Source organism: Myotis nattereri (assembly GCF_964212035.1).
Source record: "Myotis nattereri genome assembly, chromosome: 12".
Taxonomy (NCBI): Eukaryota; Metazoa; Chordata; class Mammalia; order Chiroptera; family Vespertilionidae; genus Myotis; species Myotis nattereri.
Window position 1 is genome coordinate 66,271,637 of NC_138087.1, and position 25,525 is coordinate 66,297,161.

Below are 25,525 nucleotides of genomic sequence, written 5' to 3' on the forward strand. Positions count from 1 at the left end.
TTGTTATATTGTTTTGCTAACTATACTATTTGAATGTAATTACCTATTCAAAACAAAACATAAAAATTTAAATGTAGCCCTGGCCGGTTTGGCTCAGTGGATAGAGCATCGGCCTACAGACTGAAGGGTCCCCAGTTCGATTCCAGTCAAGGGCATGTACCTTGATTGTGGGCACATCCCCAGTAGGGGGAGTGCAGGAGGCAACTGATCAATGTTTCTCTCTCATCGATGTTTCTAACTCTCTGTCCCTCTCCCTTCCTCCCTGTAAAAAAATCAATAAAATATATATTTTAAAAAATTTAAATGTAAAATAGAGAAAGATGGTTAATTTTATGTTATGTGAATTTTGCCTCAATTTAAAAAATAGAAAGGCAGGCCGAAACCGGTTTGGCTCAGTGGATAGAGCGTCGGCCTGCGGACTGAAGGGTCCCGGGTTCGATTCCGGTTGGGGGCATACTTGGGTTGCGGGCACATCCCCGGTGGGAGATGTGCAGGAGGCAGCTGATCGATGTTTCTCTCTCATCGATGTTTCTAACTCTCTGTCTCTCTCCCTTCCTCTCTGTAAAAACTCAATAAAAAAAATTAAAAAAAAAAAAAAAAGAAAGTAATGAAAAAAAAAAATAGAAAGGCAGATCACTAGTATACTAAAGGTTACTGAAACTTAGAAATAGTTAATAAAAGTAGCCATGTTTAGAAAGCACAATAGAACCAATACTGGACAATTTTTTGTGATTGTTTAAAAATCTAAAATTATAATTGTTGTTCAGTTTTCTTCTGATTCTTTGGCTTTACCTTCTGGGTTTAGGAGATCACTTTTTACACATATCAGATCAATTATTTGCTTAATAATTCCTGCTTTGGGCTGAACATAAATAAGTAAACTAGGGTTATAGAGAAATCACTTATCAATTTCACTCCACATAATCATCTTGTTTCCAAATATGGTAGGTGAAGGTCACAGAACTTTAGAACTTGAAGTACTTTAGTTATCATCTCATCCACATGTAGCAAACTCAGATGCCATCACAAACCAGGCAGGGCAGCAACAAACTAGTGTACATCCTCCTTCAAGCTATTCAAATCCAAATTTTACTATAACAGTGTATTGATCTTATCTTACATTTGGGGAAACACAGAGGCCAATGTCCTGTTCAAAGTCAACTAGCTGGTGAATTAGGACAGAATTCCTCTGAGAATGAAAATATGTAGACATGTAGTGTAATTACAATATGTAGTAATTACAATAATAGTAAGCTAATGTTATGCACTTTTACAATATGCCAGATATAATACTAAAACTCCATAGGCATTATTTCATGTAAACCTCAGAAAAATCTCTTGAGAGATTATTGAAGACATACTATAAATAGGCTCTGAGCTTAGTGTTTTACAAACGTGTCTCTAGTCATTACAAGAACTCTGTAAGGAGGCTGTGAGAATTATTTGCATTTTAATAATAAAGAAGCTGAGGATCAGAGAAGCTAGATAACTTTCTGGAGGCCACATGATTATAAGAATAAAGATTTGAACCCAAGTCTGTCTATGCAGAAGTAAGGGGAAATGAATAAATTAACCATTAATTTCCAGCTACATCTACAGTTCTCAACATTTTTTTATCCTTACCCATACATGAAAACTTTTCAGCAAATTGGGGGTGAGGGAAGACAGATTCATATACTCACTGTATTTACTGTAAGCTGTTCACTGAGGGAATTAGATTTGATACGAAGTGTCGGCTCCCTGAAAGCAAGCAGAACATATCCTGAGATGAAAACAAAATCCATAATCACAAGTCCAAATTATACTGATAAATAAATTGTTTTTGAAAATGTTTACCAATTTATAGCTGTAAAACAAAAATTTAACTCTTTAGTTTGCTTAAGCTCTGAAAGCTAGTGAAGATGAATAATTTTCTATCCAAATGCTTATTTACATTTTTTTCCCTTCAAAATGTACTTTGTGATTATGCCTTTTAACCAATTTTATTCCAGGGTTTAGCAGGCATTCTTAAATATCTGAGTTAGTGCTTTTATAGACTATGAATATTAATCCTTTGTCAGAAAAACATGATGCAAGTATCTTCCCATTTTCCTCATCACATTTTTAAGTTATTTAAATTTTTTTTTTAGTTTTCAACTATACCCCTATTTCTAAACCTCTCTAAGAATAATTTTTATGCACAAATAGAGCTTGATACAAACCCAGTATGTGACCCTGACTTGAAAGGCACCGATGTGGGTGGTGACACAACAGGATCAGCAGGTAGGCTGTCAGCACCAGGAATGGGAGAAGGGGCGGCAGAATCCCGGGAACTAACACTCTGCCCGTCAGAGCCAGAATCTCTGGCAAACTTCACCTAAGGAAAGAACCCACAGGTGAAACAGGTCACCAAAAGGCACCCCTTCCCCTCCATCCTCCTTGCATTTTACTTATTTATTCTTCATTACACAAGTCATAATCTTTTCATTGCAGACAAACCAGAACATGTAGATAAGCCAAAAAGGGGGGAGGGGGGACAAGAATCATCTATAATCCAACCACTAAGCAATAACATTGTTAGAATTTTAGATGTAGTATTTCACATTTATCTATGTGCGTGTGTGTGGGGGGGCGTATGTGTGTTTTTACAAAAATGGGGCCATACTGTTTTGCAATCTGCTTTGCTCACTTACTGATATATTAACCTATTTCCATGTTACTAAATTAATGATCTACAATGTTAGTTTTAACTACTGAAGAGTATGTCTAACTTCAAGGGTCATGCCCTTAACTACTATTATGTACAAAAAATAAATCTCCAAAGAATGCTGGGAAATCATAAATATCTATGGTATTACAAAATATATTTCACCAATTCCTAGCTATTGGACACTCAAGTTATTTCCAATTTTTTCTATCACAAACAATATATCTACATATTTGCATATAACTTAAATATAGGGTGTACCCTCAAAAAATATACATACACTTTGAATAATTATAAAGGCTGAGTTTATTAAAATACATTTCATTTTCAAAAGTGAGCTGTCTGTTGTTAAAGTGTGTATACATGTTTTGGGGACAACCTGTACTTCCAAAGCATAAATTCCCAGAAGTTAAACTGTTGGTTAAAAGGTATGCTAATTTTTTTGTTTGTATTGTTAATCCTCACCTGAAGATATTTTTTCCATTGATTTTTAGAGAGTGTAAGGGAGGGAGGGAAGAGGAGCAGGAGGACCAGAAGAGAAGAGGAGAGGAGGGAGAGAAACATCAATGTGAGAGACATCGATTGGTTGCCTCCCCCATGCACCACGACTGGGGCCAGGATCAAACCTACAACTCAGGTACTTGCCCTTGACCAGGAATTGAACCCCTCATCTTTCGGTGAGTGGGTAGATGCCCCACCATGGAACCACACTGGCCAGGGCAAGGTATGCTAATTTTTAAGACTTCTGATATATACCATTAAATTTCACACCAGCAAGGGTGAACAACTACTTTATACTCTACACAGAGTGTATAAATCCTTTTCAACACTTTTGTCACACAGGGCATAATCATTCTGATTCAGTCTTGACAATTTAATAAGCATGTCAATTTGAAATTATTAGACTACTGGTAAAAAAAATAATTATTTTTATGTTTACAAAATGCCAGTCTTGATGGATACAAATTGGTTTGTTATCTATCACCAGCCACGATTTCCTCAAACTCAAAGGAAAACTGAGAGACTATTAGCAGCTGAGGAAAAGGCAGCTGGAAGCCTGTCAGTGGAAGAGGGCAGAAATGGCCCCCAGAGAACTGGACACTGTTAGGGAAGAGTCCTTGAGAAGAAAAGCATATTCTTTCTCAGTGGTAGCAGGAATATGGCTACAATAAAGATATCATAGTATTTATTTGTTGTATTTCACAGTTTATGGTCACAAACATAATCACATTTGGACCTAACAATCACAGTGTAAAGCAAACAAAGGTCTTTTCCCCCCTTGGGAGGAAGAGAGTAGTGCTAATTTAATTAACGATAATTTGTTACAAATTCCATAACAAAAATTATAAATTCATGACAAAAATTTTAAATGGTACAAAAGGGTAGAATGTAAAAAAGTAAACCTTTCTGAACTCCATTTCCATTCTCCAGAGAAAATCACATAGGATCATTCCTTTTTTAAAAATATTATCTTACTGTTTATTAGTAGTTCTAGAAAATTGTTTTCCAGATAGAAAAACCATTAAGAGTTAAGTTGTTAATAACAACACACACACACACACACACACACACACACACACACACACACGACCATACTATCCATACTGTTTTGTAACTTCTTTCTTTAACAATAGATTTTGGATATTCTTTAAGAGCTACATAAAAGTCCACTCTATGAAAGAAAAACATAACCAGTCTCTTAATAATGGACACTTTGTTGTTTCCAGTTTTTTACTATTACAAACAATATGGCAGAAGGAGGAAACTATATATCTATTTTTATATACCTCTCAACTATAGAGACCTTTATATACTTATGAGAATAAATTGATAAGATAAATTTGTAGCCATGGAATTACTAAGTCAAAAAGTATGCACTTTAGGTAGAAATCACTATTTTAAGGACAAAATAAAAAGGTTAGTATAGAGAAGTAATTTGCTCAGTCACGACCTCTCCTAGACTCCGAATAGAAAGCCAGGAAGGATACAAATCTTCAGAATCTGGTTTTCCCAAACATATTTACTCATTTTTCTTAACCAGCAAAGATGACTCATCAGCACAGCATAGCACAAATTCACTCACCCGCCTAATCTCCACCTCAAATACCAGGACTGAATCCGTTGATGGAGTCCATCCTATTACCCCTTCAGAGCCAACAGCACAGGTTGGAGGGATAATAAGCAACCGCCTCCCTCCTTTTTTCATGCCCAGCATTCCATCCTCCCAGCCCTTTAAGAAACAGAAGAGGGGAAAAGCTCATCAGACACAAATCTCCTCGAAAGAAAAAATTACGTATAGGATCATCAGTTTTCACTCATCCACACTTTTAGGTCTGGACCTCGGGAGAGCTCAAGTTCAACTAACGTCCCATCTCCCCATTGGTTATAAGAATATCTGCTTCTAAAAAGCTGGCATATCCAGAGATGGATGAAATATACTTATCTCAGATGATGAGAGAAATTGGAATAGGATGGCATTAAAAGATAAATAAAAGTAATTATTTATTAAACATATTTTTCCATACACTCTGGCTAGTGACTCACTTGCATTATGTTGTTTAATCTCCAAAATAACCTCATAACCTCCAAAATAACCTTGTGCCCTGGCCAAGAATCAAACCATGACCTCCTGTGGTTCATAGGTCGACCGTCAACAACTGAGCCACACCAGTTGGGGTCCCCCTCTTTTTACCCAAGCTTTTCCAAACTCTCAGAAGATATCTAGGTTAAAAATTTCCATAACTTAACCTACATTAAACCTACTGCAACTGATAAAACCATGTAAGAACACAGATAAGCCTTTACCTTGATGACTTTCCCTGATCCTAATTTCAGGCGAAGCAGCTTATCTTTGTTAGCAGTGGAGTCAAAAACCTGCAATTTGATCAAAGTAAATGATAAACGAGGTCAGACAATTTAAAAAATAATAATCATTATGATATGCAACTGACTAAACATACCCAGGCACAGTATTTCTAGAATAGGAAATGTCAAATATACTGGAAATTAATTCCTAAGAGAGCTGAAAAGATGGAATCACATCATGGCTAAAGGATATTATCACACAGAATATCTCTGGGCACTGATTTTCCAGGTTTAGAAAAAAAGGTAACTTTATCTATTAAAAGCATTTTTCATCTATAAAGAATTTTAAAATAAATTATCTCATCTGATGCTGATACCTATCCTGTCACTAACCTCTAACTTCCATCCACCAATGGGGGAAAAAAACAGTTTGAGTTTAAAAGACTTAACAAGGTTACATTATGATAAAATTGAGACTTGAATCTACTTTTTTCCTCACAGTCTAAAGTTCTTTCTACCATACCATACCATAAGCTTTTGATGGCTTAAAAATAGTAAAAGACAACAAGTCCAACCTATTTATAGTATGTACTATAAGAAAGACAGAAACAATTGAAAGGTCTAAAAATAAGTTTTAAGACCTAATCCCGTAAGAATATAAAGTTTAACACTGATATAGGAGGATAAGACATACATGTGAATAACTACCAAAAATAATACTTGGGAAACTGGTTTCCATTTTCTCTAAGTAGAAGTAATGAGTGGCACTCACTGAGCAGATTTTATAGATTAACATTTCATGCCTATGCCCCAAAAGCAACAGTAGGAATTAAAGCAGGGCTCCTAAACCATTTCTATTTGCCAACAGCAGCCATTCACAGTAATACTACCTTACATCTGAACAGCCCTCCTGTTGTTTAAATTACAAAAAGACTTCCAGGGGACATTTTCTCACCTGGCCCAGAGCATGATTCTGAAAGAGCCAGCTGGTATAGGCCACTTCCAAAGAATCTCCAACTTCCACAGCAGGGCCCTCTGTTACAATGAGGTCCTGTGAGAGCACTGCATCTAAGGAAGAGGTGCTGTTGCACTTGGCAATGCACACCTGGGAGACAAAATCGAAACAGCACAAACTTAGTTTAAGCTCAGTTATGTACTCCATTTTTGCTAATGCTCTTTTCCACATCATGGCGTCCACTAACAAATCAGATTACATGTTTAGAAGTAAACCATTCCACAGTCAGGAATGTTGCCAGGAATTCAAGTGTCTAAGAGTATGGCTTTGCAGTCAGACAGTCTGAGTACAGATCTGAGTTAATAAACCACTTATTAACTTGTGATCTTGGCCGAATGACTTAACCTCTGTGAACCTTATTTCATAGGGTTTTTTGTAAAATGGAGACAAAAACTTTGCATATCTCCTAGGGTAGTTATGAAGACTGAACTAACACAAGCAGAGGACTAGGCACAGGGCCTGGAAAGTAACAGTGAGTACACATAAATGTTAGCTATCGTTACCATACTGATTTATTGCTTCAGTGTTTGGGAATGTAGGCAAGAAAGGGAGCTTCTAAAAAAATATACTGAAAGCATTTTTAAAGACACAGTAACCATGCAGAAATGTTGTTTCTTTAATATGACCTATCTCCTTTCTTTCCTTTTGATTCACACTGGCCTCATCCAGCACCTTGAATCACCTCATTTTCCCTTACACATCCACTTCCTTAATCATTAAGCCCTCAACACAATGAGGCTCTGGTCAGCAGCAAACAATCTTAGGAACAAAGCCTCGGGTCTATTGACCAGAGTTTTAATGAAACTAAAGATAACATCTAAGCTCAGTTGTGTTTCAGCTCCAGAAAAGCAGCGAAGCCAGGTGAAGTAATGCCATGGCTGACATCAAGACCAGATGCCTTGATCAACTACTCCCTACCCTAACACCAATCAGTAGAGACCACAACCCTGACCAGGACCCTAACTCCCTTAGTCCCCTTATAACCGAGGTACATGCCCTTGATCAGAACCAAACCTGAGACCTTTAGTCCACAGGCCAACACTCTACCCACGGAGCCAAACTGGCTAGGGTGTAGAAATGTTTTATAAAGAACTAAGTTTACAACATTTAATCTTTTTTCTCTTAAAGTCTCATTTTTAAGCAATTTGAATCAAGTATTCCTATTATTTCCCTGAAATACAATAAGCTCAAGTGACAAATTTAGTGGTTTTTTAATGCTGGTCCACTAACAAAGTATTAGCAGGTTATGGGTTTTCCATTTATATTCCTCAAATCAAATGAAATTCATATTAGTGTTTGGCTTTTCACAGAAAGAATAAGATGGTATTACCTGTTTATTAAACTCTACAGCAGCCTTTTCCGACTCAAACATGATGGACCAGTTTTGTCTCTGATCATCATAAAAGGTGCTATAGTTATTGGGCCGAACCTGGGGAAAGGAGAAATGTTGGCATAACTCAACCAGACAGCACAGAAGATAAATCTGACTGCCTAAACTCAGATAGAAGGGCTGTGACTAAAGTGGACCCAAAGAGAGATATCAGGGAACTCTCTTCTTCCCTCCCACCTTCCACATATCATCCCTCAGTCTACATTCCCAGAAGGCAGCCAGGAGTCCTTTCCAAGATGCTCTGTTAAGATATCCAGTCAGACACTCTGGGCTGAAGGAGCAGATCTAATTTCCACTAGGTATGCACAGACCAATTTCTCTTATAAACCTACTAGAAACCCAGTGCACGATATTCGTGCATTGGGGGGGCGGGGGGGGGGAAGGGTCCCTCAGCCCAACCTACTCCCTCTCACAATCCAGGACCCCTCAGGGGATGTCCAACTGCCGGCTCAGGCCCTCTCTGCAGGGAGCGAGCCTAACATGGCAGTCGGACATCCCCCGAGAGGTCCTTAGCACTGCTGTGGAGGCGGGAGAGGCTCCCACCACTGCCACTGCGCCCGCCAGCCATCAGCCGTGAGCCTGGCTTCTGGCTGAGCAGTGCTCCCTCTGCAGTGCTCCTGCATTGAGCGTCTGCCCCCTGATGGTCATTGTGCATCTAGCAACCAGTCGTTCTGCTGTTCGGTCGATTTGCATATTAGGGTTTTATTATATAGGATCCCAAGGAAGTTAATGATTCTAATATGGGAAGTCTTACCATTAGTTCAAAGCTCAGATGAATCTTGGCAACAGTAACTGGCTGTTGTTGACTGATATAAAGAAGAATCCTATACTGTATTCAAGCAAAGATAAGCAGAAAAAAATACAGAGAACAGAAGTTAAAAGACAATACAAAAATTAGCAGTAAAATGTCAGGGGTTGTGTTTCATACAGGTACAAAACTCAGTTAATCCCTTAATGCTTGGATTTTAAATTGTATCTTCTCACTACCCATTTTAATCTCTTTTTATTTTGGCCTTACTCTTTAACTGTAATTGCAATGTCTTTATTTTGTTGGTGTTTTCATTTCTAGATGGGTGACTAAGAGATAAACAAATGGCCAACAGGTACATGAAAGGATAATTAATAGTCATCAGTCATTAGGTAAATGCAAATCAAACCACTTCACACCTACTAAAATGTACATTAAAAAAAAACAGAAAAAATAATGAGGTGTTGGTAAGGTAGTGAAGAAACTGGAACCCATATATTGCTTATCTATAATAATAAAAGCGTAATATGCTAATTAGACCAGATGTCCTTCTGGACGACCTTCCAGATGAAGCCGGGGCTGCGAGGGAAGCCCTGGTCCCAGGTGCCTACTGGCAGCTGGAGGAAAGCCTGGTTCCCGGGTGCCTGCCAGTGGCTGGAGGGAAGCCCGGGTCTCAGGTGCCAGAGGGAAGCCAGTGCCGGCATCCAGGCGAAGGAAGGCCTACTCGTGCATGAATTTCGTGCATCTGGCCTCTATTAGGAATATAAAATGGTACAGCTGCTGTGGAAATAGTCTGGCAGTTCCTCAAAAAGCTAAATACAGTGGGGCCTTGACTTACAAGTTTAATTTGTTCTGTGACGGAGCTTGTAACTCAAATTACTCATATGACAAATCAAAAGTGAACAAGTGAGACACGTGCTGCTGGGCTGACGTTGTGGCGTTCACTGTGACGTTTGCTGTGCCAACTAGCGGTGGGGTACCTGAAGCTGGCTCGTAGCCCGAATTTTAGCTCGCAACTCAAAGCAAAAAATCAGCCGAGAGACGGCTCGTATCTCGAAAAACTCGTTAGTCGGGACACTTGTAAGTAAAGGCCCCACTGTATAGAATTATCTTATGACACAGCAATTTCACTCCTACTATATACCAAAAAAACTGGAAACGGGGACTTAGACGTATACTTGTACACCAATGTTCACTGCACCCTTATTCATAATAGCCAAAAGGTGGAAACAACCAAATGTCCATCAACTGATGAATGGATAAACAAAATATGTTATATACAGACAATGGAATATTATTCAGCCACAAAAAAAGAATGAAGTTCTGATACATGCTACAACATGGATGAAGCTTGAAAACATTATGCTAAGTGAAATAAGCCAGATACAAAAGGACAAATATTGTATGACTCCCTCATGTAAAATATCTAGAATAGGCAAATTCATAGACACAGATTAAGGTCACCAGGGGATAAGGGAAGGAGAAATGGGGAGTTATAGCTTAATGATTACAGATTTTCTGTTTGGGGTGATGAAAAAGTAGAAATGGTTAGTGGTGATGGCTGCTCAATATTGTGAATGTAATTAATGCCACTGAATTATATGCTTAAATGGTAAAATGGCAAATTTCATATATATATATATTTACTATTCACACACATAAAAACCACACAGGGACTCTTTCCCCCTCCCCACATGGGGGTCTGTGCTATGGGACTCTTTCCCTCTCCCCACGTGGGAGTCTGTGCTTGTTTCTCAATAAATTTCCACCTTTGTTATAAAAAAACAAACAAACAAACAAAACAAACACACATACACATAAAACCACAGTTAAACAAATGATTAAAACTCAACCCCAGAGGGGAGGGTGAGGCTATGAAGGTTCATATACAATCTTGTGCGAGAAAGGTCTTTCCTTTTCCTATGTTAGGCAGATAGTGAAGAGCTGATCCCTCAATGCAAACCAATTACAGATTAAGCTGGTCAGGGAAGGATCATAGATTATTTAGAGTCACTCCAGGGGGATACACCTATTCTCAAGCACTATCTTCCTAGGTTTTTGATTGAAAGCCTGGAGGGTCTCTGACTTCTTGGTTCTGAACATTCTGCCCATCAGCAATTCTGAGCTGAGTTCTTTAGCCTCCTCCCCACAAAATTAAAAATCTAGCAAATGTATTGAGAGGAAGGCTGTCAGATGCTTGCTACAAGTTCCCATCTTGTAATAGGACTTTATCTCCTCTGCACCATAAGATTGTAGAAGTTTCCCTTGGCCTTTCTGGCACAGCCCCTGGACTTCCACACTATCCCAGAACTCAGCCATGTCCTAAGGGGGAAAAAAATAAATCTTGCGTTTGGAGCTCCTCTAGTTTATTCCAATGTCTTTTGCCCCCAGCAGTCTCAGAGCTTGAGCCATACCTAATGTTCATTCTACTCTGAGGCATCAGCCAAAATCTCAAGAGAAGTAAACACTCAATTAATTGGCTCTTCCCTCTCTGAAATTTTAGTTCATCTAGTCCTCATCATTTCCACAGCTCTCTAATGAATTTTAAAATGTAGTTTTTGCAATTTATCTCCTTTTTTATAATTGTTACAGTAGGAATGTTATCTGCCACAGTACTATATCCTATCTAGTAAGGAAGGGTGGTAAAATCCCAATACCAGATTTTCATGATCCAAATGACAACCGTTAACAAATCAATAGATCTAAATAAAAACCATTGTGGCTGCTAACATAACAAAATAAGGAACAACCAGAGTTTGTTTACCTCCAGATGGGAAAATGAAACAGATTTCAGGGATACAATAACCAAGCGCAATATATAAACCTTATTAGATCCTAATTAAAACAAACTATAAAAAAAAGGAAAAAGAAAAAAGAAACAACCAGGGAAATCTGAATACTAGTTTCTAGTGAATGAACATCAAAAAATTATTGTGGGTTTTTTTTTAAGTGTGATAGTAGCATAATGGTTACATTTTTAAAAATCCCTTTCTTTCAGAGATACATACTAAAAAATTTACAGCTAAAATTGTATGCTGGAAATTTACTCAAAATAATTTGAGGGGGGAAGAAGGAAGACTGGCTGGGTTTAAGGTAAATAAGATTAATAACTGTTAGAGCCTAATAATGGGCTCTAGGGGTTCATTATTCTAGTTCCACTATTATGTTTCCAAATTTCCATAATTAAGTTTTTTGTTTGTTTGTTTTTAAAACAAATGAGTGTTGTCTATTATATTAGTTACCCTGGACAGGTCATCTTATCTCTCTGTGTCTCAGGGTCTCTGAGGAGTACAGAATCCATGTTCTCTGGACCTCTGAAATTCGGTAATTTCTTATGCTTATTTCAACAATGTTCAAAACCTTCTGGAGCAGAATTTCAAGTTAGATACAACCCACAAAAGTAAACCAGAGTCAGGGCTTCTAGCCACATCCTTTTCTTCTTTTTTAAAAGTTAATTTCAGAGAGAGGAAGGGAAAAGGAGAGAGAGAGAGAAACATCAATAATGAGAAAGAATAATCGATAAGCTGCCTCCTGCACGCCCCCTACTGGGAATCAAGCCCACAACCTGGGCATGTGCTCTTACTGGGAGTTGAACTGTAACTTCCTGGTTCATAGGTCAATACTCAACCACTGAACCACGCTGACTGGGCCACGTCTTCTTTTGACCCAAACCAATATTTCACTCTGTGACTGGTGGTCCATCTCATCAAATTTTCAAAGGATAAACACTAGTCATTAATGCAGGCACAAGGACATATTATACACTAAGTGTTGCTCATTGTCTAGCAAAGGGATGTCCTTGGTAAATGTTTGCTCTAAAACTCCAAATTCCTAAGCCAGGTGTATATCATAAAAATAAAACTTAAAACTGTGAGTGGCTGGATTTGTTTTAATGCACGATTATAAGCAAAATGTGACTACAAATGTTACTATATACCTAATGTTAAAAATGTACATTCAACACAAACAATCATTTTAATCCTCTGATACATGAGACACTGGGCAAGCCCAGAGGGAAATCAGCTCATGAGTATGGTTTGGGACACCTAAATATACATGAGATGTGGGGCAATCTCACCTCTCTGGCTGTGTGATTTCCCAGGACTGCAGCACCAAATTTGCCCTGCTTTACATATTGACCATTTGTGCTATAGAAGCAAAACAAAAACAACAGGTATTAATACTTCCTTAAACTAAGCAGAACCAGCTTTCTTTTCTGCTATGTAAAAGTGGGAAATCTAGTCATTGAACCTCTAGAAAGGAATAGAGGTGAGCAGTTTATAATTAAAAGCTCTAACACAATTTCTTTACTCTTTAAATATCTACTATTTATATCTCAGTGAAGCATCTTTCTTTGAGCACTTGGAAAGGTAGTTGTTGAGGTACATGCAGAAGAGAGAGAGAGAGAGAGAGAGAGAGAGAGAGAACGAACAAGATAATGGCTCCTCAAAGTTTTATGAGAAGTTGGAAAACTGGAAAGTTAAAAAGCATTACTGATACTTTCCCTATGGAAAGGCAGAGTAGCCATTTTGCAATGAACAGAGACTTATTGAGAAAAGATAGGAGTTTAGCCCAAGCCCAACTTCCTTCTCAGCTACTTACTATCTATATGCGTGGACTACTGTTGCAACCAGTACTGTGGAAGTGCCTGTTGAGGTGGGTGCTGTTTTTGGTGCCGCCTGATTTCCTAAAAATGAGGAAGAAAACAAAGCTGTCATTCATTTCTTGCTTGAAACTGATTTGTTAACCATTAAAACTGCTTAAAATTCTTCCTTAAGCCTTCTAGTTACTGTTAAAATGCTTTTATGGCCATTATCCTCATTTAATCCATAAAACATGACTTCATCTGGGGATGAGGAAATGGAGGCTTTAAGCACCTAAGGGCCTTACACAATGATAGCAGCAAGCCTAGGCCCAGGGCTTCATTTCCATTTTAAACAAGTCTTTGGGCTGGACAAGAAAACAAGGTCATAGTCCATCTACTTTTTTTTCCCCTTCCAATATTTTGAGAGCTATAACAAATAAAAATAAAGTTATTTCCCTTCCCTTAGTTTAGAAGTAGAAAAGTTACGATACTCAGATTACAGCCAGTACTTACCTTTCACAGTGACAGACAGTAACTCTAGTGTTTTAAAACAGTATATTTAGAGTAAATCACATATTTACACTCACAACATGAATGTGCTGATGGAAAAGTAGTGAGAAAAATAGAATGGACGTAACAACCAAGGACTTATTTTCAAAAGTATCTTTGCTTGAATTATTTTTATTTTGTATTGATAAAAACAAGACAACGGGTCCAAAATAAAGTCACTTATGCTAAGCTCCATGTCAACAAACTGAGACTTAATTACAGTTTTGGCTGTCCCAGAAATGGAAGCTTCAACCAGTCAATCAGGAATTGCCTGATCAGCACTAGTTAGGTAATCTGCCTGATAGACCCACTGTCATCCCCCAAAGGAAAGTAATCTCAAGACATCCAATCTGCGTTTTGCCTAATATAACTTCTGTGTTCCCGTTCTTTTCTGCTTATAAAATTCTCTCATTTTATACAGCTCCTTGGAGCTCTCTTCAATCTGCTTGATTGGATGTTGCCTGATTCAGGAACTGCTGAGTAAAGCCAGTAAGATCTTTTAAATTTACAGTTAAATTTTGTTTTTTAATTTCATATTGACACAATTTTTCTGTCTGTAGAGTACACGTATACTGCAGAAAACTTAGTAAATATGGAAGTACACAAAGAAAAAGAAAAACGAACCTGTAATCTCACCACCCAAAAATAAACTTTAATAATTTGATGTATTTATTCCTAGCCCTTTTTATATACACACAAACTCGGCAGCTTTACCTTTTCCAAACAAAATTAATGGTATCATTTGAAAACCTCCTTTTCTCACTTAATGTAAACATTTCCTTTTATTCTTCAAAACTGTGTCCAAAACAAAGACAAAATAGTCCTAAAAATGTTTTTTAGTGGCTACATAAAATACTCTTTCAAAATGTATCCAACTTCCTATTGTTTGATATTTCATTGGGCTGCCTCAAATTTTTCTCTATTATAAATAACTAGGGGCCCGGTGCACAAAAATTTGTGCACTGGCGGGAGGGGGGCATGTCCCTCAGCCCTACTTGTGCCCTCTCAGTCTGGGACCACTCGGGAGATAACCACCTGCTGGCTTAGGCCCGCTCCCCAGGTGGCAGATGGCAGGCCCGATCCCTAGGTGCCTGCCCCTCCTCCCTGGGTTGCGCACAGGGCAGGGCCGATCTGGGGGTTGGGTCACCGCCCCCGGTCGCACACAAGGCAGGGCCGATCAGGGGGTTGGGGTGCGAGAATAGGGCTTCCTCGGGCCAATTGCACCGCCAAGCCCTGCCGCCCAGGGACGCACACGGGAGTCCCAGCTGGGGGAGGGGCTTAGGTGGCACACAGAGGCCCAGATGGTGGCTCGCGCTGGCCCACCCTGCCTATGGTATGCAAATTAGCCGCCATATTTGTTGGGGGTTAATTTGCATATTGCACTGATTAGCCAATGGGAGGCGTAGCGAAGGTACAGTCAATTACCATGTTTGTCTATTATTAGACTAGAGGCCCGGTGCACAAAAATTTGTGCACTGGCAGGGGAGGGGAGATGGGAAGGGTGTCCCTCAGCCCAACTTGTGCCCTTTCACAGTCTGGGACCCCTCGGGAGATAACCATCTGCTGGCTTAGGCCTGCTCCCCAGGTGGCAGGTGGCAGGCCCGATCCCTCAGTGCCTGCCCCGCCGCCCCAGGTCGCGCACACGGCAAGGCCGATCTGGGGGTTGGGGTGCTGTCCTGGCCTGGTGGGTCACACACGGGATGCCCAGGCGGGCCGGCAGATTGCTGCTGCCCCGCCTGGCCGCCCCAGGTTGGGTCGCACATGGGATGCCCGGATGGAGGCAGGGCAGTCTGGCCGACCGCTGCTGCACTGCCCGGCCGCCCGGGGTCAGGTCACACACGGACGCCCGCCGCTCCAGGTCGCAGATAGCAGGCCCGGATTACGGCAGGGCAGGCGGGATGGCACTGTCCTGCCCCACCACCCTGGGTCGCAAATAGCAGGCCCAGATGGCGGCAGGGCAGGCGGGATGGCGCTGTCCCACCCTGCCTGCAGTATGCAAATTAGCTGCCATCTTTGTTGGTGGCTAATTTGCATATCGCACTGATTTGCCAATGGGAGGCATAGTGAAGGTATGGTCAATTACCATGTTTGTCTATTATTAGATAGGATAGGATGCTATGGTGAACATCCTTAAAATGCACATTTTTGCATGTACCTCTAATTACTTTCTTAGAAGAAATTTATAAAAATGAAAATGTGGAGTGAAAGGGTGTAAACAATTTTAAGATTTTGTTATAACCTGCCCAAATGCCCTTGAGAAATGCCATACCAGTTTACACTCCCACTAGCAGTTTGAGTTCACCAGCTTTGCGGCCTGCCAATAAGAAGAAATTATCTTTTAAAATCTTTACCAATGAGAGGGAGGCAGTAGGGAAAAAGAAATGCTTTCTCATTGTTGCTTTCATTTGCATTTATTGATTACAGGGAGGCCAAAATTTAACATTTTCTATAGATATATACTGACCATTTGCTTTGTTTTGTTTTGATGAATTGTCTATTTATGCTGGTTGGTTATTTTCCTAGTCTGGTGTTCATATTTTCATTATTATTTAGCAAAATCCTACACCTAGTTTTTAATTCAATCAGCACTTTCCAGCTATATGTAATGCCATAACTTTTCTCCTGATAAGCAGTGTATGGCAGGAAAAAAGTAACTAAGGCCAGAGTTAGGTTATGACAATAAGTCTGAAACACTGAGAAAAATTACTGTCTCCCTGAGGTCAACCTAGCCTCGTCCTTCAGGATGGTGTAACTTGTCCCAGTACACTCTTATTTCCCTATCTCATGTCCTGGAAATGGAAGGTTGTTTGTGAATTGCTGGAGGGATGAGTCAGATACTCAGAATCATATGATCTTCTCACTGGCTCTGCATGTTTCCCTCTCTGAAATCAGCATTGCACAGACTCTTGAATTCCTAACTCACGAGGACTTTTTTTTTTAAATAGTATGTAGTTTCAAGTCCGTCTCTCCCTCTCTCTCTCTCTCTCTCTCTCTCTCTCTCTCTCTCTTTGAACAAAGTTTTCTTGTTTCTCTCTCCCCACCCCCAATTTGTTGGATCTTTGCTATCTTTAATATTTGTCACTTTCTTTTGAAATCTCAATTTTTTTACTTAAACAATTTCCTCCTGTTACCTTCTATTTCTCTTAAGGCATAATCTGTTAATTCGCATTTATGTTCTCATCTCATGTCTTATGTCGTAAATGTTAATAAGTGGTCGCAATTTTAATCTGTTCAGGGAGAAACATTCTCACAGAAGAGACCTCTCACTGTCTGTAGGGATATTATTCTGTTCCTTGCTCTCTTTGTTCTTATAATAAATTTGTATGGAGTTTGACTCTGAGACTTTTCTATTGCTCATTTTTATGTGAAATTTGCTTTTCTGAACTCTTAGGAGTAGAGCTCCCTCTTCTGTTCTTTTTGTATAAAGTTAAAAAATAGGGTGGCTTCTTCCCGAGACTTTATTATTCTACTTCTATCTTTACTCTTACCTGAATCTTCTCTCCTTCACTCTAATATCTCTATCCTCCTCAATTTGAATTCCATTCCCATCAGGTTCTTCTCAGTGTGGGGACCTATCCTGGAAGGTCAGTGGGTAAGTTTCACAAGTTCATAGGAGAAAGAGTGCTCCCATTCTTATAGTCCCAATCATCAACCCTTTGTACTTAGCCACAAGTAGAGTGGGTAAAACACTTTTCAATTTCAGCTTGGCCTACTATATTTTCCATGAACACCTACTGGCTATTTTGGGGTTCTCCCATTCTCAGACTCAGATATTCTCCCACTGCGTCCCTATTTGCTCCCATGCAAATGTTGATACCATGCAAGCCTTGTGGCTGTCAGTGGTTTGTCCATACCTGCTTATATTTGGGGGTTCATGAGGATGCCGCTTCAACTGGTTTTGTTGTAATTATCCATAGGTTTATACTTATATCTAGTTGCTCTGTTTTTATATTGAAATCTGAAGAGATGCAAGAGCTATGCTTCAGCCATCTTCCCCACAAAGACTTCTTACATATAAATATCCCTTGAACGGAAGGGTCCCCTATATTGCTACTTTGCTTTTTATTTGTAAATGCCTACATAAGATTGTATAAGTAATGTTTAAGTTCAAATGCCTCTATAATTCTTCTTTGAAAGTATAATTAGCTTATAGTTGTTGCCTGATTTCTAAAAATCAAGTTACTTCACTGGGTGGGGCCTTAGGTCATTTCTTTTTATCTACATCCATTAACTCGACCACTTTAAATTAAGTCAGAAGCACACAGATGATGAAATGTAAAGGCACGGCCTACTAGAAATCTGGCCAGGTTAGGGCTTAGAGAACAGGACCAGAAAGCCACAGCACAGCTGCCAAAAGTGACAGGTAAGATTTAGAGCACAGGTCAGCAAGCATTTTCTGTAAAGGGACAAACAGTAAATATCTTGGACCTTTGGGGCCACATGGTAACCACTGCAACTATTCAGTTCTAAACATCCTAACATCCTCAGTGCCAGCATTGTGCCTAGCATTAAAAGGCATGCAATACTTTCATCTTCATTTAACAAATATTTAATTTAATATCTCTCACCAGCCCAGTGCTGGTAGCTCAGGGCTGTTTCTATCAGTCCCTCATTCCTCTTCAGATTCTTACACAAAGACAGCAAAGTGTAGGAGGGAGAAAACCTTTGGAGTGAAATCAGATCAAGGTTCAAATTTTAACTCTGTCATTTACTGCTGTATAACCGTGACCAAGTCTCTAAACCTCTCTGAGAATCTAAAATGGTGGTAGTCTCACCTATTTCACAGAATTGTGAGAATTAAATAAGAAAATCTACCCTGGCTAGAGTGGCTCAGTACACTGAAAGGTCACGGGTTCGATTCCGGGTCAGGGCACATACCCAGGTTGCAGGTTAACTGCCCAGTTGGAGTGCGTATGGAAAGCAGTCGATGTTTCTCTCTCTCACCCTTCCCCTCTCTCTGAAATCAATAAAAACATATCCTCGAGTGAGGATTAAAATAAAAAAAATCTACGTAAATCACCTGAGACCACACACATAACAGGCATTTTAGAAATACTAGTCACCCTTCTCTCCTTTCATTCAACAAATGGCACTCGATTTTCTTTCGTGTCCATCATGATCAAATGTACAGAGGATTTAGCACTAAGCATCACTGTCTAGTTGGGGAAAATTCACTGTCACCATACATCTAACCCAGAAAGGGAAAAGAAGTGAAAAGCTGCTCTTTCTTCTCGCCAAAACACTGGACAATACCTACCTGGAGTGCGGACAGAGTTTCAGAGAGTGGTGTCCACATGGAGCAGAAGAGCTTACCTGGGACCTTCCTTTGTCAGTTTCAAACAAAGGGCACATTATCTAACTGCCAGAATGCATATCTCAGAGCTTAGAAAGGCATGCACCACTGGTAGTGAGGTTGGCCAGACTGACCACAGATGAATAATCTGGCATATCACTTTGGGGAAGGCTGTTTATACTTTCAACTAATGTGATAGGGGCCAGTCCTAACCTCTTAACTTACCTGTTGCTGCTGCTCCCTGGCCTTTCTTAGGCTGCTTTGGGGCTGTGTACTGGAAGAATTCATTTCCATGGTCAGCAGCTGCCTGATCCCGTCCAAAAAGAGAGGCCAATCTGGCACTGTAGAAAATGAAAATGACATTTCATCTGACATATCTCAAACCTGGCATCATTATAAATGCTGCTCACCTTCAACCTTGAGTAAATACCTCCTTTGACTGTATATTCCATCATTCAATACTGGAAGTAGAAGTAAAAGTCTCTGAAATCAAGATTGTATTTTTAATCTGAACGGCATTGGCTGACCCTACCCGTCAAGGCATTTCTTCTTTCTGGACCTCAGTTTCTGCATCTGTAAATTGAGGTGGTTGATCTAGATCAGCCGTGGGCAAACTACGGCCCGCGGGCCGGATCCGGCCCATTTGAAATGAATAAAACTAAAAAAAAAAAAGACCGTACCCTTTTATGTAATGATGTTTACTTTGAATTTATATTAGTTCACACAAACACTCCATCCATGCTTTTGTTCCGGCCCTCCGGTCCAGTTTAAGAACCCATTGTGGCCCTCGAGTCAAAAAGTTGGCCCATCCCTGATCTAGATGCTCTCTATAGTCTCTTCAGACTGTAATTCTTGCCTTTAGCGAGTCATAGTTTCTTACTCTTTGCTAGTTTTAAAATAAATGGAAATAAAGTAAATTGAACTGTACTACAAAGTTACTCCATCAAACATGGTCCCGTCTACCATTTTATCTAACAGGCAGAACCATTCTTTCGTCATTCCTTGCAATCTAGTCTTCTGCCCTAACTATTCCACTAAAACCACTCTTGCTAAGGTCACCAACATCTTTGTTACTAAACATAATTTACCAGTCTTTGTCTAATTTGGCCTTCATGTTGCCTTTTTACACTGTCAACTATTATGTTCTTCAAATAAAATCTTCCCTTCACTTCTGCGGGGAAACCTGTGGGTTGGGAAGAGGGACTAGCCCAAATAAGACCTCAATAAAACTAAAGGATCCCTTTCTCGCCTTCCCCTCTCTCTGGATCCTCACCTAACTTCTTGGTCTCTTCCTCCTCTGCTCAACCTTTAAATGCCCATGCCCCAAGATTTTATACTCTCTCCCCCTTGACAATCTAGTTTATTTACCTTGGTATCAAGTGCTATCCAAATGCTGATGATGCTCAAATCTATATCCTCAGCCCAAAATTTGCTGCTGAGTATCAGACGACACAGTATCCCACAGGCAACACAAATGCAACATAACATGTCCAAACCAGAACTCTTATCTTCCAATCCGCACTGCCCTAGCAAATCCTGTTTTCACTTTTGTGCTTCCTCTCTTGGTCAATGACATTTGTGTCAGGGTCCCCAAGACCACCACCAGGTTCTAGACTCAGCATATAGTTGTACTCATGGCAAAGATCTTTTACATCAAAAAGATACAAAGCAACATCAGCAAAGGGAAAAAGAGCACTGGGGCAAAGTTCAGAGGACACCAGGAGCAAGCTTCCAAGAGTCCTCTCCCACTGAGTGGAGTAACACAGGATACGTTTATTTACTCCAGCAATGAATTGTAACAATATGTGTGAAGTGTGGTCTACCAGGAAACTTAGAGACTTAATTCCCCAGGCTTAGAGTCTCTAGGGATTGATAAACGGAAACCCTCTAGCATGTGCCAAAATTCTAGAATCCCAGAAGGAAGACAAGGTTCATGAATCATATTGTTGGTACAAACAGTTCAGACAAGTGAGCCATGCTCATCATTTATGGGAAGCTTTAAACCAGGGTGGGGAACTGTTTACCAATAAAGTTCCTAGATGTCAGCCAAGTGCCAACCTTGTAAGCAGGACTTTCTAAGGATAACAATTTCAGCTCTACTATTTTGTCTGGCTGGGAAAAATTCACTGGCACCAAATATCTAACCCAGCAAGGTGAAAGAAGTGAAAAGCAGCTCTTCCTTCCTGCCAGACACTGGGCAGTACCTACTTAGAGTGCGGGCAGAGTTTTGGAGAGTGGAGTCCACATGGGACAGAAGAGCTTACCTGCGACCTTCCTTCATCAGTTTCCAGAAAAGGGCGCCTTTACTTACTATTTCTTTCTGCAAACGCCCACAACCAAACTGAAATCTGGGGATCATCCTTGACTCTTTTCCCCCTGGTGTTCATAACCAATTCCAGAGTCCATTTAATTTTACTTGCTAAACATTTCTTGAACCCAGTCACTTCTACCCATCCTCACTGCCACTTCCCTATTTCAGGTTACCATCACATCTACCCAGCTAGGATTATTACAACAACTTTCTGATTCATCTCCCAGCCTTGAGCCTGCCTGCTTCTTATCCATTCTCCCCAGTGCACCCACAGTAAGCTTTCAAATAAACAAATTTGACTTAAGTCTCTTTCCTCCTTAAAACCCTCAAGGATACCTCAATAATACAAAAAATCCAAACTCCACAGGCAACTTTACAAGGTCCTTCAAGACCTTACCTTTCCTTATCCCCCCAGCTTCCTATGTGGCCATTTCTCCAATCCAACTGTGTGCTACAGCCACACTGAGGAACTTTTAGTTTCTTAAGTAAGGCAAGACCTTTCTAATATCCAGCCTTTGGACATGTTGTTCCTGCTGCCTGAAACATTCTTCCTGTTGCTCCTTTCCCCCTGGAAGCTGCCCTAATCTCAAAGTCTAGGTTAGGTGATCTTTCTAGGAGCTCCTATAGAATTCATTCAAGAAATCTGTGCCAGACACTGTGCTGAGTGCTGAGTATACCCTGGTGAAAAAAACTGGGTTCTATTTTCAAGGAGCTTATACACTCTTATACAGGGAGTTTATACAGGGGAATTACATAATATATGATTGCAAACTATCTATAATAATAAAAGCGTAAAATGCTAATTAGACCAGATGACCTTCCAGACGAAGCCAGGGCTGCGAGGGAAGCCCAGGTCCCGGATGCCAGAGGGAAGCCGGTACCAGCAGCTGGGGGAAAGAAGGCCTACTCTTGCACGAATTTCGTGCATCGGGCCTCTAGTAAGATATATAACAGGTAGCTGTTGTATGGAGTTATACTTCACAGAGATTAATAAAAGTTATTCAATCATTTATCATATAACAGGGTAACTGATTTTTTATTTTAATCATTACTTGACTGTATATTTTGTCTAGGGTCTGGTATGTAATAGGCTCAATAAATGAACTCAAAGTCTAGTCTAGCTCTGAGCTCCTTTCCTCCAAAAGCATCCTTAGTTTAGGTGAAGTAAATATTAAAACTTCCCAACAATTTTAATGTATAACATATACCAGCAATTCGCAAAATAAATGTAATATGATTTGAAACTATTACCTTGTCTTCTCAAGGTAGTGCACTATTAGCTTCCTTTCAGTTTTCTATAAATGGGGCCAACAACGCTTACTTAAAAGGACTGAGAGGTTTAAATGTGATTGTAAGTGTGGAGAGAAGTGCTAGCCTAAATAAGACATCAACAAATGCTAATAAAATTTAGGAGAGACCAAGATTTCTCCTTTTAGCCAGGGCAATCTGGGCAAATTCCCTAAAAGAATAAGATTCTGAAAGAGTTGGGCAATGCCTTTAACATAGTGAACAATTTACGAAGTTTAGATCCTACTTAAAATATAATAGCTTATACACAGGTAGTTGATAAGAAAAGAATGCCCTGGTTAGCTTCAGTAAACTATGTGTATTGGATTTGCTATTTTCATTTTGCAGGAATGTTTTTGTCAAGGGAAAAACAAGTGTCAGAGGCAAACAATATTTCCACAGAGGTTCTAAAGGCCAGCTAATTAATGATTGCAAAATCAATCCTAGAGCCAGTCAACCCAATTACCTCCCAGATTAATTCTATTTTCTATTAATATTTTAAAATAAACAATACATAAGTGTCTTATAAATCATTACATTTTTCTACTTCTACAGTGTTCTCACATGTACATATCTATCTATGTTAGCAAGAATGGACTTGCTGCCAAAACCGGTTTGGCTCAGTGGATAGAGCGTCGGCCTGCGGACTGAAGGGTCCCAGGTTCGATTCCGGTCAAGGGCATGTACCTGGGTTGTGGGCATATCCCCAGTGGGAGATGTGCAGGAGGCAGCTGATCGATGTTTCTCTCTCATCGATGTTTCTAACTCTCTATTTCTCTCCCTCCCTCTCTGTAAAAAATCAATAAAATATATTTAAAAAAAAAAAAAAAAGAATGGACTTGCTGCCCTGGACAGTTCTGCTCAGGGGTTAGAGCACTGGCCCCTGGACAGAAGGGTTGCAGGTTCGATTCCTGGTCAAGGGCATGTACCTTGGTTGCAAGTTCAACCCCTGGCCACAGCCCGGGTGTACGTGGGAGGCAACCAGTCTATGTGTCTCTCTTACATCAATGTTTATCTCTCTCCCTCCCTCTCACTCTCTCTAAAAAAATCAATGGAGCCCTGGCCAGTATGGCTCAGTGATTGAGTGTCAACCCATGATCCAGGAGGTAGGGATTTGATTCCCAGTCAGGGCACATGCCCGGGTTTCGGGCTCAGTCCCCAGTAGGGGATTTGCTAACTTTGGACTTGAGTCTCTTTGTTTACAATTCATGGGAAAAGTCATTACAGTATTAATTACATTTTAAAAATAAATGTTAGGGGCAGGAACCAAGATGGCGGCACAGGTACACACTTGTACTTGCTGCCTCGCACAACCACATCAAAACTAACTCTAAAAGACAAAACGGATATCATCCAGAACCACGGGAAGGCTGGCTGAGTGGAAATTTTACAACTAGAAGGAAAGAGAAAAGCGCATTGAAACTGGTAGGAGTTGCAGAGGTGCGGAAGTGTGGAGGTGCGCGGAAATGGGCTGGCAACTGGGTACACTGTTGTCTTTTTCAATCAGAGGGAGATACAAGCTCCCAATTGCTCTGAACTCTAGTTCCGGGTGAGACTCTGGGGACCCAGACTCATACGGGGAGAAACTGGACTGTCTGGCATCGGGACGGAATGCGAGGGCGGTGTTCTCTCAGAGGTGCTTGCAGCAATCATTGTTCCTGCACAGGGCCGTGGGGACACAGAGACCCAGGACCTTTCCAAGACAGAGCAGATTGGCAGCCATTGCGGTTTGCTCTGCCCTGATGATCCCCTGAGACCCTGCCCCACCCAATTTACAACCCCACCCAAGCTGTGAACAGAAGCTTTCGCATATGAATGGCCTGTTCTTTTGCAATCTAAAACCTAACAAACTGCAGCTCAGTCAAAGAGCGCCAAAGCTTCCAAAAGAAGGGCTACACAGTAGCCTGCATTGCTTCATAGCTGGGCCTCATCTGAGCACTTCCAAACCCCAAACAAAGAGGAGGAATCCGCAGATTTCTCTGTAGCTCCTGCTGGGTGGACTCAGGCAGTGGCTGACTTTGCACCTCTTTGGAGATTCAAGAGCCAGTGTACCCAGTGGTCAGAGTGAGACCATACCAGAGTACAACTCTTCACATTCATAAGCGACTTAACTAAAACAAGACTGTGCACACAGCCCACAAAGGGGTGCACCAAGAGTGTCCACCTCAGGTAATTAGGGAGGCTGGGACCTATAGGACACCTAGCACACAAAGCCACTCTATCAACACAGGGAAGCAGCCAAAATGCAGAGACAAAGAAACATGTCACAAATGAAAAAAATGAAGGAAAGCAAACTACTGGATATAGAGTTCAAAACCACAGTTATAAGGTTACTCAAGAATCTTCTAGAAACCGCCGAGAAATTTAGTGAGACCCTCAAGTATATGAAAAAGGACCAATTAGAAATTAAGCATACACTTACTGAAATAAAGAATAATATACAGAGATCCAACAGCAGACTAGAGGACCCCAAGAATCAAGTCAAAGATTTGAAATACGAAGAAGCAAAACACACCCAACCGGAAAAGAAAAAAGAAACCAAAAATATGAAGATAGTGTAAGAGCCTCTGGGACAACTTCAAGCGTACCTACATCCAAATTATGGGGGTGAGAATAAACTGGTGAATATAATAGAATCAGGAGCATAGAAAGGGAGTGGACTAACAATTCTCAGGGGGAAGGGGATGTGGGGGGTGAGGGAAGAGACTGGACAAAAATCATACACCTATGGACGAGGACAGTGGCGGAGGTAAGGGCATGGGGTGAGGTGGGAACTGGGTAGAAGGGAGCTATGGGGGGGAAAAAGAGGAACAACTGTAATAATCTGAACAATAAAGATTTATTAATAATTAAAAA

The 25,525-nt window shown here is 40.4% G+C and overlaps 1 protein-coding gene across 2 annotated transcripts in view; it reads right to left on the reverse strand.

Annotated features, from left to right (window-relative positions):
• Positions 1 to 25,525, reverse strand: part of FKBP15 (FKBP prolyl isomerase family member 15) — a 54,054-nt gene that overhangs the window by 24,399 nt on the left and 4,130 nt on the right. The window contains exons 2-11 of one of the 2 annotated variants that reach the window (XM_081102997.1): positions 19,297 to 19,412; positions 13,247 to 13,331; positions 12,723 to 12,792; positions 8,651 to 8,725; positions 7,837 to 7,935; positions 6,447 to 6,596; positions 5,492 to 5,560; positions 4,770 to 4,916; positions 2,202 to 2,356; positions 1,683 to 1,740 (exon numbers count right to left, since the gene is read on the reverse strand). In XM_081102997.1, coding sequence (XP_080959123.1) covers positions 1,683 to 1,740; positions 2,202 to 2,356; positions 4,770 to 4,916; positions 5,492 to 5,560; positions 6,447 to 6,596; positions 7,837 to 7,935; positions 8,651 to 8,725; positions 12,723 to 12,792; positions 13,247 to 13,331; positions 19,297 to 19,412 — 1,024 coding nt within the window. Of the gene's footprint in view, positions 1 to 1,682; positions 1,741 to 2,201; positions 2,357 to 4,769; positions 4,917 to 5,491; positions 5,561 to 6,446; positions 6,597 to 7,836; positions 7,936 to 8,650; positions 8,726 to 12,722; positions 12,793 to 13,246; positions 13,332 to 19,296; positions 19,413 to 25,525 lie in introns of those variants that run through there. The other variant, XM_081102998.1, reaches the window with a different exon arrangement.